This window comes from Kwoniella bestiolae, chromosome 2 (genome assembly GCF_000512585.2).
Source record: "Kwoniella bestiolae CBS 10118 chromosome 2, complete sequence".
Classification (NCBI taxonomy): Eukaryota; Fungi; Basidiomycota; class Tremellomycetes; order Tremellales; family Cryptococcaceae; genus Kwoniella; species Kwoniella bestiolae.
This window is the reverse complement of record NC_089242.1, coordinates 251,875-268,130: the sequence shown is the minus strand read 5'-3', so window position 1 is coordinate 268,130 and position 16,256 is coordinate 251,875. Positions and strand designations below refer to the sequence as shown.

General features: G+C 47.5%; 6 protein-coding genes across 6 annotated transcripts; 3 read left to right on the top strand and 3 right to left on the bottom strand.

Moving 5' to 3' along the window:
- Positions 1-308: 308 nt before the first annotated feature.
- On the top strand, positions 309-1,113 carry I302_103237 (uncharacterized protein; the record flags this gene model as incomplete). The annotated part of the gene is made up of 4 exons (XM_019188609.1): positions 309-372; positions 449-492; positions 660-883; positions 978-1,113. 4 exons carry the CDS (start codon positions 309-311, stop codon positions 1,111-1,113), a joined length of 468 nt encoding a protein of 155 aa, XP_019048171.1.
- Positions 1,114-1,486: 373 nt separating this feature from the next.
- On the bottom strand, positions 1,487-5,901 carry I302_103236 (uncharacterized protein; the record flags this gene model as incomplete). The annotated part of the gene is made up of 12 exons (XM_019188608.1): positions 1,487-1,509; positions 1,581-1,623; positions 1,717-1,894; positions 2,038-2,081; positions 2,168-2,708; positions 2,834-3,458; positions 3,514-3,626; positions 3,684-4,326; positions 4,397-4,680; positions 4,820-5,204; positions 5,301-5,402; positions 5,517-5,901. 12 exons carry the CDS (start codon positions 5,899-5,901, stop codon positions 1,487-1,489), a joined length of 3,366 nt encoding a protein of 1,121 aa, XP_019048170.1.
- An 866-nt stretch (positions 5,902-6,767) lies between these two features.
- Positions 6,768-9,868, bottom strand: I302_103235 (uncharacterized protein; the record flags this gene model as incomplete). Its single annotated transcript, XM_019188607.1, has 9 exons — positions 6,768-7,126; positions 7,265-7,305; positions 7,370-7,523; positions 7,634-7,930; positions 8,061-8,187; positions 8,302-8,428; positions 8,541-8,871; positions 9,023-9,131; positions 9,203-9,868. 9 exons carry the CDS (start codon positions 9,866-9,868, stop codon positions 6,768-6,770), a joined length of 2,211 nt encoding a protein of 736 aa, XP_019048169.1.
- Positions 9,869-10,347: 479 nt separating this feature from the next.
- Positions 10,348-12,109, top strand: I302_103234 (uncharacterized protein; the record flags this gene model as incomplete). Its single annotated transcript, XM_019188606.1, has 9 exons — positions 10,348-10,445; positions 10,514-10,612; positions 10,684-10,782; positions 10,844-10,975; positions 11,037-11,134; positions 11,202-11,255; positions 11,320-11,747; positions 11,822-11,937; positions 11,998-12,109. 9 exons carry the CDS (start codon positions 10,348-10,350, stop codon positions 12,107-12,109), a joined length of 1,236 nt encoding a protein of 411 aa, XP_019048168.1.
- A 592-nt stretch (positions 12,110-12,701) lies between these two features.
- On the top strand, positions 12,702-14,355 carry I302_103233 (uncharacterized protein; the record flags this gene model as incomplete). Its single annotated transcript, XM_019188605.1, has 7 exons — positions 12,702-12,753; positions 12,831-12,950; positions 13,002-13,222; positions 13,398-13,600; positions 13,723-13,910; positions 14,012-14,135; positions 14,244-14,355. The coding sequence occupies 7 exons, from the start codon at positions 12,702-12,704 to the stop codon at positions 14,353-14,355; spliced, it is 1,020 nt and encodes a 339-aa protein (XP_019048167.1).
- Positions 14,356-14,942: 587 nt separating this feature from the next.
- Positions 14,943-16,188, bottom strand: I302_103232 (uncharacterized protein; the record flags this gene model as incomplete). Its single annotated transcript, XM_019188604.1, has 5 exons — positions 14,943-15,051; positions 15,140-15,266; positions 15,351-15,559; positions 15,686-15,882; positions 16,030-16,188. The coding sequence occupies 5 exons, from the start codon at positions 16,186-16,188 to the stop codon at positions 14,943-14,945; spliced, it is 801 nt and encodes a 266-aa protein (XP_019048166.1).
- Positions 16,189-16,256: the final 68 nt, after the last annotated feature.

Genomic DNA, 16,256 nt, shown 5'->3' with positions numbered 1-16,256 from the left:
GAGACCTCCATTATCATATTATCTTACATTAGTCATATCTCATGCAAGATCTCCATCTGCTCAAACGTGATTCAACTGACTAGACGAAGACGATTGTTCACGTTTGGGTTACGTCGCATTTGCCACGTTCCCGCGTAGGGGGAAATTAACGCCACTTCAAGAGATGAGACCTCCACCTGGGATGCCAAATCCACATTACATTATTATTATTGCCTTACACACACAACACAACACATCATCTACCTACCCTCACAAGACATTGCTATCCCTTCCGTACACCAATCGCACCAACACCAACGCCGGTAGCCATGTCCACCTCGATATCAGGGGGATACACAGACGCTCATCCGACGGACGATGAGATGTTCAAGCGTGAGTTGAGCGAATATAACCTCATGTCCCGTGTGTTTAGTAGGCTATAAGCTGACATAGATGTTATGGATGACAGGACGATACGTCGCTATACAGGATGTGATTAACGGACTGGAAGATGTGAGTCTACCTACTTTCGACTGTTCAATCTGGGTGTTTCCTCTCCTCTCTTCCATCTGTCACCGCTCTTCCATCTCTTTCTTCTCCAGAAGCATTATCTCACTGTGCCTACACCTTTTGGAGGGAAGGTAGGAAAGACGAATCGCTAACATCAACACTGAACATAGGAGAACAACCTAATAGCATATCGAATCGCCAAGCTCCGCAAAGAACGTAAAGAGAAGGAGCAAAAGGCATTAGAGAGGGAACGTAAGCTCGCTAGAGCCGAGGTTGAGAAGAGGAAGAAGGAAACCATCGATGTGGATGTGGATGTGGATGTGGATGTGGATGTGGATGAGCCAGAAGATGAAGGGAGGGAGAGGGTGATGGAGGCTGATGTGACGGAAGGAAGGTGAGTTGAACGATGTCAATACACATGCATGCGTACATGACTATGCGGTGTGCACATTGAATCTCTATGACTGACATTTGCTTCGTTCATGCAGATCGTCGATACCGCCTGAAATTTCGGTCCTTGCTTCCTCTCCTGTTCCCCATACTCGTCAGAATGGGGGTGGGACTGAGAATGGAGATAGATCACCCAAAGAGGAAGAGGAGGATGTAGAGATGGATGATTATTAGGTGGTTTACCGTCGACTGAAAGTGGGACCGACGTGAGGTACTTGGGATTATAATGTTAGGTCAGTTCAAAAATATCATGACCGAGCACAGGAGACTTCAAGAGCCTTTCACACCACGACATCCAGCCATCCAGACGAGCTCCTACTGCCGCCCTCTGGTAGTCTATCAATTTAGACATATGTAGACTCATTAAGCCATGTTGTATATACTCGAATAGCAGATTGGAAGAGCTACATGTATTATTTAAACGTGTATGTGATACATGAATCAATCTTTCATAATGGTCTTCCCTTTCTTTCGTTTCCTCCCTAACCTTCATCCAAACCTCAAATGTTCATCTCTTCACACAAGGCTGATTGGAAGAACCTGCCACCTAGGCTTCAGTTTGAACGGTAGCTGTCACATCGAAACATCAGCGTAAGATCAGACATTCCAACGTAAACGTAAAAGGAAAAGAAAAGACTCACGCTCCCTAGTCTTCTTTTGACCAGGCAGTCGATCCTTGACACCCTATTCATCCCAGTGAATTGTTAGCATCCCAGTCCTTATTTCTGAGATTTCTGAGAGGATCATCTGGTGGTAGACGATCTAGCGATGACTCACCCTCATCATCCACTTGGCAGACCGGTAAGCCTTAACCTGAGCCAATCCTCTGCCTCTCGATTCAAGCTGTCTCTTGTGCGCTCGATCAATCTGCCTTTGCTCGTCCTTGTCGATCACACCATCGTCGTCGAAGGACGCTTGCTTACGAGCGATCTCAGCTTCACCTTCGATGTGGTCGCTAAGTGTTGAGTAAGAATCAGCATTGATCACCAGTCGTCTTGATTGATGTGCCAGCCGACGAGCAATGTGGTACAAGATCTGAGAGTGCGCCCGTAGGCGAAAAAGGAGAAGGCGTTGTTCCATTGAAATTGTACCACTTACTGAGCCTCAAGAGCATGTCGTCTAGATTGACCCTGTCTGATAGTCTATTCCACGGATCAAGATCAGCACTCATCCTTTTCAGCTGCCAGACAAAGACAGAGGGAGATAAAGCGAAGAATCCAGAACCCACCTCATGATCCTCATCCAATCCGCTATCCAACTTCAACCTCACCGTCAGCTCCCCGACAATCTCGAAATCATGGAACTTCTTAGTCTGATCGTTGATAGCGTTCTGTCTAAGGTTCTGAATATTGTTGGAGACCAAGATGGGAAGTTTCACTTGTTGTTCCACGTCGTCAGTGAGATCTTGCATCCAGAGAACAGCGACCGCATCAGGTTTGACACCAACACCAAAGGATTTGAGTGCTCCCCCTCCTTTACCAATTTCGAATACCACGGACGATTGATATCTTGAGTAGACAGGTAGACGCAACAGATCCAAATCCCAGTTCATCGAGTTACCGTTAACCTCTGCATCCTTCTTTTGAAGAGTCTCGACCTTCTCAGAGGTGACCACTCGCAATCTCGATGCTTTAGGTTCGAACAGTTGAGTCTTGTCGTTGTGGATCGTAGCTGATACTTGGGATACTTCGAGAGTACCGGTGTCCCATCCTCGCATGTTCTTGGGCAAGGTGGTTTGCATACCTCGGAAGGCGAAGGAGATGTTTGCTCTGTTGGTTTCATAAGACGTCAGCAAAGCTGATTCTTCGGCCTTCAAACTGAATACAGCCTACACGCTACAGCATCTGAGGAGCGACGGAGTAAATAATCAAGGTCAAAGAAACCAATCACTCACTTGCCGAACCCAACTCCCTCAGTCAACGCATAAACCTGCGTAACACTACTAGCCTCACTAAACACCTCAGACAACCTAACCGAGACAATACCCAAAATAGGATCCGCCTCCCTCAACCTCGAATCTCGAATGACAACTCTGACCACGGTATTTTCGAAATCCCTAACGAAAACTTCCGTACCAGCCTCGAAATAAGGGTTGGTAGTGTACTGTTTGACCCGGGTCTTGTACACCATATCATCGTTGACGAGGAATTCACCATACCCCGAAGGAAGGTTTTCAGATTGTTCAGAAGGTTGGTCGGTATCCTGACCGGCCTCTCCTTCCCGATCTCCAGATGCTCCTTCAAGGTTCTGTCTCTCGAGGTTGTTGACCTGGTGCAAGATGATAGATAGGACACCGGATGGCCATTGAGGATCGGGTTTGGTCTTTTGAACGTCTGGTGGAGGGGGAGGTAGGTCCTTCTTGGCGGGGTTGGGAGCGGCATCTTGAGGTAACATTTCCATTTCGGGAGCAGTCTTCGAAGGTTCGGGAGCAGCTTTGGCCTCTTCGACTGTTGGGCCTCGTTCGAGCTCTTTGATGAGTGGGGCTTTCTCGAAGTATCCGATAGACCATACGACTTTACCTATATTCATACGAGGTTAGCTCGTTTCGCATCCTCTATCGACTCGATGGCTCACCGGGCATCTCATTAGCATCTTCGAAGCCCATCAACTTATCTTCCCTTCGGATCATCTCATTAGGCTTCATCATGAGTTCTTCGACGGGTACTTGAACTCGGCCAACGAGATCACTGAATACACCCTGTATCAGTTTATGTAATCTTTTCCTCAAGATCAATACAACTCACTCAGCACTCATCTTATCACTATCCCAAAGCATGACCGCCAGATCCTCCTTCGCCTTGACCTCGTCCATTGTCAGGAGGAGCACCGCCGTCTCTTCGAAAACGGGATTGAGATCTTCGAGAATAATTCGAGTAGAGTACAAGGGTTTACCGAATTTAGCATATGCCAAAACGACGTAAGGATCAGAGGAACCGTTGTTATCTTGAGCAGAGAGACCTTCGCAGTGGTGGATGGTAATAAGGAATACACCGATAGCTCTGGTATCGCCAACAGCAGCTCCAGATAACAACTCTTGAATGTTGAGCGTCATAGACTTGGGTACAGCCAATTCGGCAGTTCCAGCTGCGATACCCATCTTGACGAAAGAGGAAACGAAGGGTAGATCTAAAACATTTGGTAAATGTTTAGACATGGGGATAGCGGAGACTTCGACGGCTGGTACACCACAAAGAGCGAAAGTCAAATTTCGTACGAAAGGTGGTTCAGGGATGAATTGGACTCGAAGTCGAACGACACCGAAGATCTGTTCGACCTGGATCCAGATAGGAATAGGGATGTGGAGCCAGTCGTACAGTCCAAGGAAGAATTCGATCAAAAGGTGAATGTTCTTGGCTCTGAGCTGAGCACCTTGTCCGGGAAGGGCAGCTGGGATGACAGCAAATTCGTGTCAGCTGTTCTGCTTACTTGGACGAAGCATGACTACAAGCTGACTCACCGTAAGAGAAAGCAACTTCAAAGTTGTAGTAATCACCAGCTTCATCTTCGGTGATATCCTTTCCAGCAGTATCCTTAGATTTGATATCTTCGTTGCCTTGGTTGATCCATCCTGATTTGGGGTATCCTTCATCTCCAGGTTGATCAGGCAAAGCACGGATAGAAGTGATTCTGAGAGGGTTTGAGCCTTGTCCCAGATCGGTGATTCTGACTGCATCAACGAAACCGGGGAGGGATTGTTGGAGAATGTCTTCGACCATATCAGCGACGGAGATGAAGAGAGCGCTGGAATAGTGATACAGGGTTAGTCAGTAATCCTCTTTGGTCCGCGGAGATTCAGGTTTCGAACGAAAGAAGTGAAAGAAGAAGGGAACGAGGTCGGAGTATAGACCACGAGGAAAGGTAGAGAGGTTGCTCAACTCACGGATCAACCAATCCCCAAACCAACTTAATAAGCCCGTTCAACCACTCCACACTCTCAGGAATAGGAGGACTAAAAGCTTCTCCCCGTTGTCTCCCCATATCTTGTCTAACCCTCTCCACCTCCTTGTCCAAGCCTCTCTCAACAATACTGATAAGCGTCATAAGCCCAAAACCGACGGAAGCGCACAAGATGGATCTCCAGATCAACTTGAAAAATCCTGATCCGAAAGCAACGCTCAGCCAAATGACGAACATTGAGCCAAAGACGACATATTGGAGGAGCTTGAGCTTATCAATCATAGCGTCCACTGAGACTGGTCGGGGAGGGGGGAAAGCATGGTACAAAGCGTTGGTGCCTTTCGTAGCTGGGATGCTGGGGTCGAAGTCTGAGTGTACCAACAATAAATATCAGCGTTTTTGACTTGGCCTTGCACAGACAAAAGGACAGTGGAAAGAGAGGAGTGGAGAGAGAATGAGCTTACCCTTGGGATCAGCATCCTTGACGATAACCTCTGCACCAGTGATGGGATCTCTAACTCTTCGTTGACCTTTCTCAGCCTTTTGGAATCGTTCGGTGGGTTTCACTATAAACGAATGAACCTGATCAGCTCTACTCTCGCATCCAAATTACAGTCTTCTCAGAAGAGCGGCAAACCATACAGACAGTAAGAACAGTACAAATGCAAAAACCAACTCACATTGATTACTATTCATCTGCTCCATCAACCTAGATTTCTCATTAGCCCCCGTCCCAGGTTGCGGCTCGTCCTTCTTATCCTTTTGGGCTTTTACAGCGTTGGTCTCCTCGTCCTTCCCCGCCGAGACCTGCCCACCTTGAGTTGATTCATGGGTAGGTTTCTCCCTTTCCAACTGGGCTTGTCTATCCCTCTGCTCAGATTCCAGCCTTCGTCGTTCAACAATCTCAGCATACGCCTTGGCATCTTGCTCGTGCTGTTTCTGCTCGATCTTGTAGGACTGTACGGTCGGTACGGGGTGTTCGGCGGAGTATCCTTGGCCTATCACTCTGGAGGGAGGTACGGGTGGGAGGTCGGGGAATTCGGTGTTTTTGTTTTCCCCTGACATGGTGGTGGTGGGTGGGATGGGTAATGGCTTGTTCGTATCTTGATCTTGAGCTTGTTGGTGTAGATTGTCAAGAGAGGTGATATCCAATGGATAGAATATTTGTTTGTCCTCTTCGCCAGGTAATGGTGTCAGGTCAACTAATACCGGTGAGCTGATTGAGTTTGAGGTATGATTATGATGTATTTTGTCATTTTCATTTTCGTTCTCAGGTTGACCCGCTGATGACGTATGTGGGGTATCGGTAACGTGATTTTCACTTTGACTCGTGGCACTCATCGTGCTAGGCTCGTTCCGGTAATCAATGTGATCACTACGACTATACCAGGTCGAAAAGATATGCTTGACAAAGATGACCAGCTGGATTGTATATGGATGATGATGATTGACTTGAAGGGGTTCATGGCATTGACACATGGGTGATATCTTATATATCTCCTAACGGCGACCAAGCAGCAAAGTCGTGTGAAAGGCTTCCTAGTGATTTTTGGTGTTTGATGGGAGTGACGCCAGATGGGTCAGTCTATGACGACAGTGTGTGCAGTAAAGAGTGGCATTGACCTAGTGTATAAGGGACAAGCACAATAATAACCCTTTGATCTGGATTCGACTACTGCAGTAGTGACAAACACCCATTATGACGTGTAATCGTGTATCACATTCTTGGCATTTCCTTTCTTCCTCTTCAGCCTCATGGATAGCAAGGTGCATACTGTATGCATGTCAACTCTTTGCTATTGGACGATCATACACGTTGAATACATGACTTTATCAGGTCTAACACAATGTATCCAGCTACATAACAGGAAAGTACAGCTAGCAACAGGTATAGTACAATCCGAAAGTTTACTTCCCAATAATGCAGAAAATCACATATCCCAATCACTCCACCCCATTCCCCCCGGCATCGTCCTCTCAGCCTCCTCCTCCTGCCTCTTCTCAACCCAATCTTCCAACCTCCTCAACCCGCCCTTCCCCAACCCTTTCCACTCATGTTTCGCAATATTCCCTCCATGTCTCTCACGGCCCCTGGTCTCCCAGCATGTAGACATGAGGGTAGGCTCGTACCCATGCCACGCTACGTCTCTTACGGTGAATCCCATACCGTACGATGAGTACGATTGGGCGGTATTTCTGCGAGAACCTGCAGGTAAAGTTGGGTCGGAGGTGGCGGGGTCTGTATAAGTGTTTTGCTGTTTTAGGGGGAGTGCTTCTGCTCGGTTGAGTACTACGCAGTATATGTGATGTTAGCGTTTTACCTTGCGTTTCTGATGTTTAGTCCAACGAGATTCACCTTGAACGACTGTAATCGTACGCCATGTGTCAGCTACAACGTTCACATTGATCTGAAATGTGGCCAACTCACCTCGTCCATCAAGTGACCAAATATGTATCAACCCATCCGCACTATCCCCTCAAATGATCAGCTTGTCGGACCATATAAATGTCATCTCCACGGCTGAGAACCCACCTTCCAGAATAGATATAACTCTGTCCAGTCGACTCTCTAGGACTAAAATGGCATCTTATCAAGGTCCTGAGCACACTATGTCCTCGGAAGGTCATGATCGAGCAATCCTTGGGATGAGCCAGACGATTAGGTCGGGGGTATTCCATATTTCGATCTGGCAAGGAGTGATCATCAGTCGAGTCATCTCAAGAAGTGAACAGGACGCCGTGTGATGACACCGAGAGGACCTGTACAGAATGTCCATGTCGATCGAACACCACTCACAATCAAACCTCTGCTGCCCATAATGTATCACAGCGTCCTTCTCACCCTCAAACTCATTAGCCGACCTCATCTTCCTCAAGTCATACAACCTCGCGGCCTGATCCTTTGAATTCGCAATGATATACCGTCCATCTCCCTTCGGCGAGGTATAGGTGATACCCTCAGTAGCACCGACAAGGATCCCGGAGGGCGTAGAGGAAGAAAGGGATCGTCGATCCCATACTTTGACATAACCGTCATCTGAACCTGAGACTAAGATGTTGGTTGATGATTCGTCGGCGAATGACACGGCGTTGACTGTGGAGCATTGTTAGTGTGTTCGCATACTATATACACAGATCTCGTGTCACAGCGGATATAACGAAAGGACAAGAAGCAGGCATTATCAAGAACAGTTTCAGGAGTATTGACAAAGGTATGCGCTCACCATCATCCTGATGTCCACTAACAGCCAGAGTCCGTCTCTGAGCATCTATATCATAAACCATAATTTTACCTCCGCTAGCACCGGCCACTACCTCTTTCCCATCCGCCGAGAACCTTATACTCCAAATCTGGCGAGAGTCCAGAACGAAACATCAGCATTAAATGATTCATCATTCAGAGATGAGATCCCATCTGAATCCGTATAACCAAGAGAAGTACACTAGAAATGGAGAATCACTCACACCAAACCTATCATACCCCCACGAATCGTTTCGTCTAGTCGTAGAGAAATTCAACTCCACATGTTCCTGATCCGATTCAGCGGTATACAGCATATGTACATAAGGCGTGATCGAGGAGTAGATCATCCTATCCAGTTCCAGTTACAAATATCAGTACCCTTCTTCATTCCCAGCCATATGTGGGATCGCCACGCAAGGGCGAGACGAGGGTGGAAGATGAAAGATGGTTGATAACCCACTTTTCACCCTTCCTATCAGCATCGCAATCCGTGACCGTCCAACTTCCCTCAACCCCCTGAACCCTCTTGATCTTCTTCAAACTTGAATCTTCAGATACGGCCCGTCCCCTCCTACCCCATGGATCGAACACTTCGTCGTCCGATTCTTCCGTCTCATAATCATCTTCATCTTCTTCCTCTTCCTCCTCCTCCTGCGCTGAAGGGGAGGTGACCACTTCGGGAGATCGTGATGTTCTTTGTCTCTTATTCGGATTGGGGCGATGACTGATACGGTTTTTACGAGATTCGTTCATTGAGTAGAGGTGGAGGGTGAAGAACTGGGTGGCGGTGTCTGCGATGTTGGGCGAATGTTAATTCGTCTTACTTGCACAAGAGAACGCATGCAAGAGGATCGTTTGATAGACGTCGTCCTTGATATCTTTTGACGTTTCTACGTAGAGATGGAGAGATGGACAGTTGAAATCATAAAGGACCATACTCACAGAACAACGAGTAATCTTCTCTCGCGAACTGCCCCACGTACGGTACAGCAGGATAAGCAGCAACGATCGTTCCAGGAGTGTTGGGTACGATAGCGTGGGAGTGGGGTGACTAGGTAAGGCATCATGGTCATGAGCATCGAGGTAACCTATTTGATGCAGTAGACGGTATGTATCGCTTACAGTATTCTTAGGTCCAGACCACCCTTTCATCCACCCATTATGCACTTTCGGTCTCTTCCTCCCCTCCTTCCCAGGGGGGGACCACTGACCTACTCTCCCAAATTCACCAGACCTCAGCAGCTCCACCCCAGCCGCTTGAGGTTCCTTGGGAGCCTTCCACTTCGGATCGTCCCTCCTGTTCCTCCTTTGCTCCTGTGCCTGCGCCCTAGCAAGACCATTCAAGGCATTCGCACTGGTCCGTCCTGTCGTTGTTCTCAGACCACCCCCTCTAAGGAGAGTCTGTAATATCCTCCTCACATCCATATTACCTTCTTCATCCTCAAATTCAGCTACCTGATTCCGAGTGATCACATTGTGCAACTCCCTAAATGCCTCTGCACTCCCATCATCCTCATTATCAATGATCAATCTCGCATCTCCCATATCTTCGTCTGATTCCCCCTCCTCTTCCTCGTCATCCTCATCGTAGATCTCTCCTATGTCTTCTTCGAATATGTAATCTGCATCATCATCGTCTTCGTCCTCATCTTCTGAACCGAAGAAATCGTCTGGATCGATAAATACTTGAACATTTCCCTCGTCATCGTCTTCATCTACCCACTGATCGTCTGAGCCGTGGACTGTATCGTAGAATTCGTCTAGATCGGGATGGAGGTCGTCGCTCATTTTGCGTTTGCCAGTGGTAATTCACAGTGTATATTTCAAAAGAGGTCAAGCTGGATAAAGGTATGCGATGTGATGTATGATAACCAGTTATGCGATCGATAAGCTATAACCAGCCGTAAGCTACAGTGTAAAGTGTCATCTCGACTTATGTGATCGATCACTTCGGCCATCTGCGTCTAATGGGTCCGAGCTAGCTCACACCTCCACCTCCACTTGTTACCAGATCCGAATTAAATGGTATCCACTTTTAAGTTAAGTGGTATCCCTTTCACCGGTTGATTCTCCAGTCGACATAACCGGAAACCACGTCCATCCATCAGTGAGTGCATCTCTAGAAAAACAATTCAAATACATGTCAGATAGCAGCATTGCTCAGTCAGCCTCTTGATCTCTTTTGTGTATATATATACCTACTCAGCTACTCAGCTCATACTCTGACTGCCTGGAAGAACAGCTGACATCACAAGAACAATCCAACCATGAAGCCCTCTACTCGCCTCTTCGCTTCCCACATCCCGAAAGTGGAATCGTACATCGTAGCTTCAAAGAGAACACCATTCGGAGCATATGGGGGAAAGTGAGTACCGCCCAGCTAGCCCTGATTGGTCCCATAGCTGACGATCACCTTCGGTATAACCTACTTAGACTGAAAGAACTCAAAGCGTCCGAATTAGGTGGTCTAGCGGGAAAGGCTGCTTTATCCGAGCTACCCTCGGGAGTAGAAGTCGACCAAGTTTTCTTTGGGTGGGCTGTTTTGCTATCATTGAGATCCAAATGGACAGAACGAAGCTTATACGTTCCTTTCGAACGGACAGTAACGTATCTCAATCGGATAACTCGACGCCATACCTAGCCAGACATGTTGGTCATTTATCGGGCTTAGGCCCAACTGTGCCCGCCCTTACTCTAAACAGGTACGTCCTGGAGCAGTCCTTCAACCCTTGAAGGAGCAGCTCTGATGCGTGGATGAAACAGGCTATGCGGATCAGGGTTCCAAGCTGCCATCACAGCCGCGCAACACATCTCACTTGGCGAGGCAGACGTCTGTTTGACCGGTGGTGCGGAAGCTATGAGTATGAGTCCATATACCATGTCGGGATTGTCTAGGTAGGTGCATACCAGCCGCTCACATAGATATGGACTTACAAAGCTGATGGTTGCTCACCAGATACGGAACGAAGTACGGTGTGGATCTCAAGTTGGAAGATTCGTTGGCGGCTGCTTTGGTGGATCAGAATCCTGGTGGTACCAAGACACCTATGGGAGGTGAGTCGTCTTCAGGCTCTTTCAGCGTGTATGCTGGAGAGAAATTGACATAACTTTATGACTTCAGTCACCGCTGAAAACCTAGCTAAGAAGTACGGTATAACAAGGGAAGAATGCGATAGTACGTTCAGCTTGACCTTTCTGGACTGCCTCAGTCCAATGGCTAATACCGATACCTCCTTCAGATTTTGCCTTGATGTCCCAACAACGCTACGCCGCGGGATTATCAGAAGGCGCATTCCAAGCTGAGCTCGTTCCCGTCCAGCTGAAACCAATCAAAGGTGTTCCCCAAACCCTCGAAGCGGACGAACACCCCCGACCTCAAACATCCATCGCGTCCCTAAAAAAACTCCCATCGGTATTCGTCAAAGAAACCGGGGTAGTGACTGCAGGAAACGCATCGGGTATATGTGATGGTGCAGCCGCCAATATTGTCATGTCTGAGTCATCCCTTCAGAAACACGGTGTAAAGCCCCTAGCGAGAATCGCAGCGTACAGTTGGAGTGCTTGCGAACCTGAGATCATGGGTATCGGACCTGTCGTAGCTGTTCGTAATGCCCTGGAGAAGATCGGTAAGACAGTGGGTGATATGGATATCATCGAGGTTAACGAGGTGAGTCATCTTTGCTGTCTAATAACCAGCAATAATCTGATCAGCTGATATGTTTTCGTCTTGATGCTCGATAGGCATTCGCAGCTCAGTGGCTTGCTGTGCAAAGGGAATTGGAACTACCAACGGAAAAGACCAATATGTTTGGTGGGGCTATTGCATTGGGTCATCCGCTGGGTGCAAGTGGTGCGAGGTGAGCTACTCCGCCATCCTTTGAACCTAGAAGGGAAGTAGCTGACGGAGAGATTTATAGGATCCTTGCGAACCTTACGCACAATCTTCATCGACTCGATAAGAAGTGGGCTTTGGGGGCTGCTTGTATAGGTGGTGGACAGGGGATTGCGGTGGTTTTGGAGAGGTGTTGAGTGAAGGGTGTGGTAATATTGTAATTGTGTACAATGTACAGTGTACAGTACTCGATGTTTATGCTACATGGTGTGGTTCCATGCGAGTCACGGAGGTGGAGATGTGTTCTGGTAACATGTCACAGAAGTGTAGAGCTATGAGAGGGTCAAACATCGCTTCTATGGTGAGGGGAACGTCAAGGATGCAATTTTGTAAGGAAGAGCGGGGGCTCGTTACACAAAGGATCGGCCAATCTTCCATTTTAAATACTGTATCTCTCATTAACGGCCTAAAGTCACAGCGGTCGAAAGGAACTGATTTGACCAGGTTTCACCATCCTGTAGCGTGTGTTGCAAATTTTTCAAGACTGGAACTTAGAGCCTATCAACAGCTTGATCGTCTCGAAATATAAATACAATAAATCGCTTTTTGCTCTGATCCATTCCGTTGAGATCGCATCGTATATTGTTCGTCGGGGGGATAAAATCCTATAGTACAACTTCAGCTTCTGAAAATCTTAATCAAGCGCCTCATCGAACAACGGATTTTGATCTTTATTCCAAACGCAAGTAAAAGGATAGCACTGTGTGTACGAACCTGAAGGTGTCGACGATGTCAATGACAATGCAGATTTTCCTTCCGTTTCTGTTACTCAACCGATTAGGTAGGTCAATCACTAAAGGTGGCAGACTGGCTCTCATATTCTAGTGGAAGCTGACTATAGCGGTGTACTCCCAACAGTATTGGGAAGCTCACCCCTTTCCACCGTTTTTCAGCTCAGTACGACCACAGTAACCCCAACGACAACAGAAACAGCGACAGCTGCGACTAATCTCGACTCTGCCCTTACTGACGGAAGCAGTGAGTCTGTTCTACCAGTGTCCAGTCTACCCACTCACATTGGCGTGGCAGGAATTGTCTCCTTCAACCTCACAAGCCACTCGTCTCCCACTTCCACTTCAACAGGAACATCAACAGAAAACACTTCGGCTGTGACCAGTGCAGCCCCAACTGGTGCAGATACGACGGTTGCTGCTCCACAGGCATCCGGAACGAGCGCTCCTATAGCAGATTCCAGCTTCTCGCCTTCCTGCGGTGATCTATGGGCGAACAAACAGTCCGAGGACTGGTTGGTGAGTTGTACTGTATCATATCGTCTGAATGAGATAGCCAACATACTGTAACAGCTACAAACCTTCTGCTTGGGACAAAGCGCATCGACACTTTGCACAAGTGCAGAAGTCGATGGACGCTTGACGATACAGTACAAGGGTTATATGAGTACAAGCTGACTGATCTTCTGAGTAGTTTACTACTCTGTGCCCATGGGCAAATGGGTACCCTCGATGGCCTCTTTCCAACCTAGATTACGCCCTAAATTTCACGGATCCTCTGAACCTGCCTGCAATCAATGTATCAATCTATAACGAGTCGTACATCTTGAACGAGCCAATCACGATGTCCTACGCAGGAGCCAGAGCCGACGGGAATGCGGACGGGAACAAAGCGTGGTAAGTCTCAGCAGACTCCGTGGTCGAACATCCGACGTGCTCACGCCACGCAGGGTGTGATAGAGTTAGTCGCTCTTCTCTTGAGATCTATTGCTTACTCCTCTGGCATGTTCGTACGGTAGGTGGGGAGGAGCATTTAGGAATGCCATCTTATCCAGCAATTCAAACCCGCGTTTGGTCGATGCGGGAAAAGGACAATTTAATCCACCTGAAATCATTAGAGAGGAGGCAGGAGGCCTAGCATTGCAAGCCTTGACGGGCATGTTCTATACCAAAGAGGACTTAGGTCAGTGTGACAAATTGTTATGGGGTGAGTGCATTATCCAGCCACCGCCCACACACTGTAACAAGAGGACATCGGTTGTGTGCTATACAGTTTAAGTATCTGACGATACGGAGTGGACCTCTCAGAATCGTGGCTGGACGACGCCAGGTCTTCACCTGTTGTGATCCGCTCCAAACCCAATACTTCCAACGGGTTGGAGGATGGTGACAGGTATTTCTCAGTGATATCTTTCTCAAGAGACACCTCATTGTGAGTTGAATAAAAAGCTTCCAAATATCCCCCACTGAAAATGAAGAAACACTGAACATCATCAATTCTACATGTACGGGCTGACACTCGATTTGTGATTCATCCAAGGGTACGGCTCTGGGATCCGATCGCTGGAGGATCAACAGCATATTTCGAGATGGATTCAAAGGTATTGAGAACAGATGTCAAGACATTATGGCATCTTACGCGGTACGTATGATCCATCTTGTATGCCACATTAGGAACGATCTTGCTGATCAGTCCGGGTTGTAAGGCAAACCTATTACGAGGTCCCTCGTAAGATGAGGGGAATCCAACGCACCTGATAATAACAGGACAGACAGTTGCACGTTTGTATCAAGGATTTGACAACATGATTTGTACTGAATGCATTGTTCGATCGGCCGAGGTGCAGTAACACAAGGATCCATTCGTGTTTTGAACGGCGCTTTGACTTATTATTGCCGTTCTGATTTCCCTGTATACGCTGAGTCGTCCATGTACATTTTGACTTACGAGCAGGGTGGCGGGAATGGTAGTTCTACAACATCCGAGAAAGAAGCAAGAAATACAAGCAGTCCATCGTTATCAGGGCTCGTACAACCTATGATAGGGAACTTCAGGAGCAGAACCCGTACTTTCCACGGCCCCTCTAGTGCCATAGGGACGCAGATCTATATAGCGAGTTTTGAAGGTCCAACTCATGCGAAGTGTGAATCAAGGAGCATTCAGTCAATACAGGCAGACTGCCAGGGAGTATGTTACATCTATTTTACTTTGAAGCAGCAGAGAGGTACAGTAGAGGATTTAGATACTAGCCCAATCGGTTAGATGACCAATTCTGTCCATATCATTGTAAACCTCATCTAAAGAGCGCCATTTCTCCTCGCTGAGGTAAGGGTTAAAAAGGTGAGTTCTACATTACCAAGTATATTCGTTAGTAATGATGTCAGGCGGTCAGGTATGTAAGGTAAATAACTCAGTCCAGATCAATGGCAGCTCACTTTCTACCGTGTTTATCCTCTTTGGTAGTCATCACACTATAACATTGATGTGTACCCAATTTCTTGGTGGTCTTGGCAGTACTGATGACCATTGGTGAGTAGTCGGAGTATTGGCTTAGCCATTCCCCTGCGAAGCAGAGCAATATCCACCTTCATCAGCGAAGCTTAGAAATTGGCGGCCACGAAGCCAGACAAGAGTCACTTGACTCACATGCTTTGTTTTTATCGAAATCCTTCTCTTTGACCTTGACCTCAGCAGCTTTACCAGTCAATTTCCATAATCCCACCGAGGGATCCCAATCGTCCGTGGTATCATTCTGGAATCGCATGTACTTCTCGTCCTCGTCGAAGGGGCTATCACCATTGATATATGGTTTGTCGAGCTGGTTGATCACTGCCATCGCGATCGGAGCGGGCCACCTAAATCACCGTTCTCGTTGATCAGCCCCGATCCAATCTAAATCAACAGGACCCCGTACCCTCCGGTATCGTATATCATGGTAGAGCCTACCTACTACCATACGCGAGGTACAGTATTCAGCTCACCATAATTTCCAATAACAATCACCCCAATTGACATCTTTCGTCTTGAACTCGAACGGAGCTGGAGTCAAGTCTTTATTGAATATGTTGATCTTCAAGCTATCGGGTGTCTCAATGTTATTATCCACTTTGGCTTTCACTTCGATGATGCGGTCTTGAATCAGATTGGACATCTTGGTGATGGCGCATTCCGCTGCAGGCTAAGTTATGTGAGAATGTCAGCTGTCCTTCCCCTGATTCTCTTGTAATGCACCAATGTAGACGTATACGCGCGTTCCAACGTGGCATGCAAGTCTATCGGTACTATTGGCTGGCTGAGACTCATGAGGAGAGTGAACACAACTCACGAGCCAACTACTATCATAGGTTGCTTGTATGTCTTTACACTTCGGTTCTTTGTCCCAGAGCTTCGTCGGGTCCGAGAATGACTTGCCTTGTACGACTGTTCCCAATTTATACACATCGTCAGCGTTGTGCTGTCGTCTCCGATCGATATGCGATGACATTGGAAGGTCGAGACACTCACAGGATGAGGGAGTGATGATCGCCAGGATCATCAACTCGATAAAAAGCG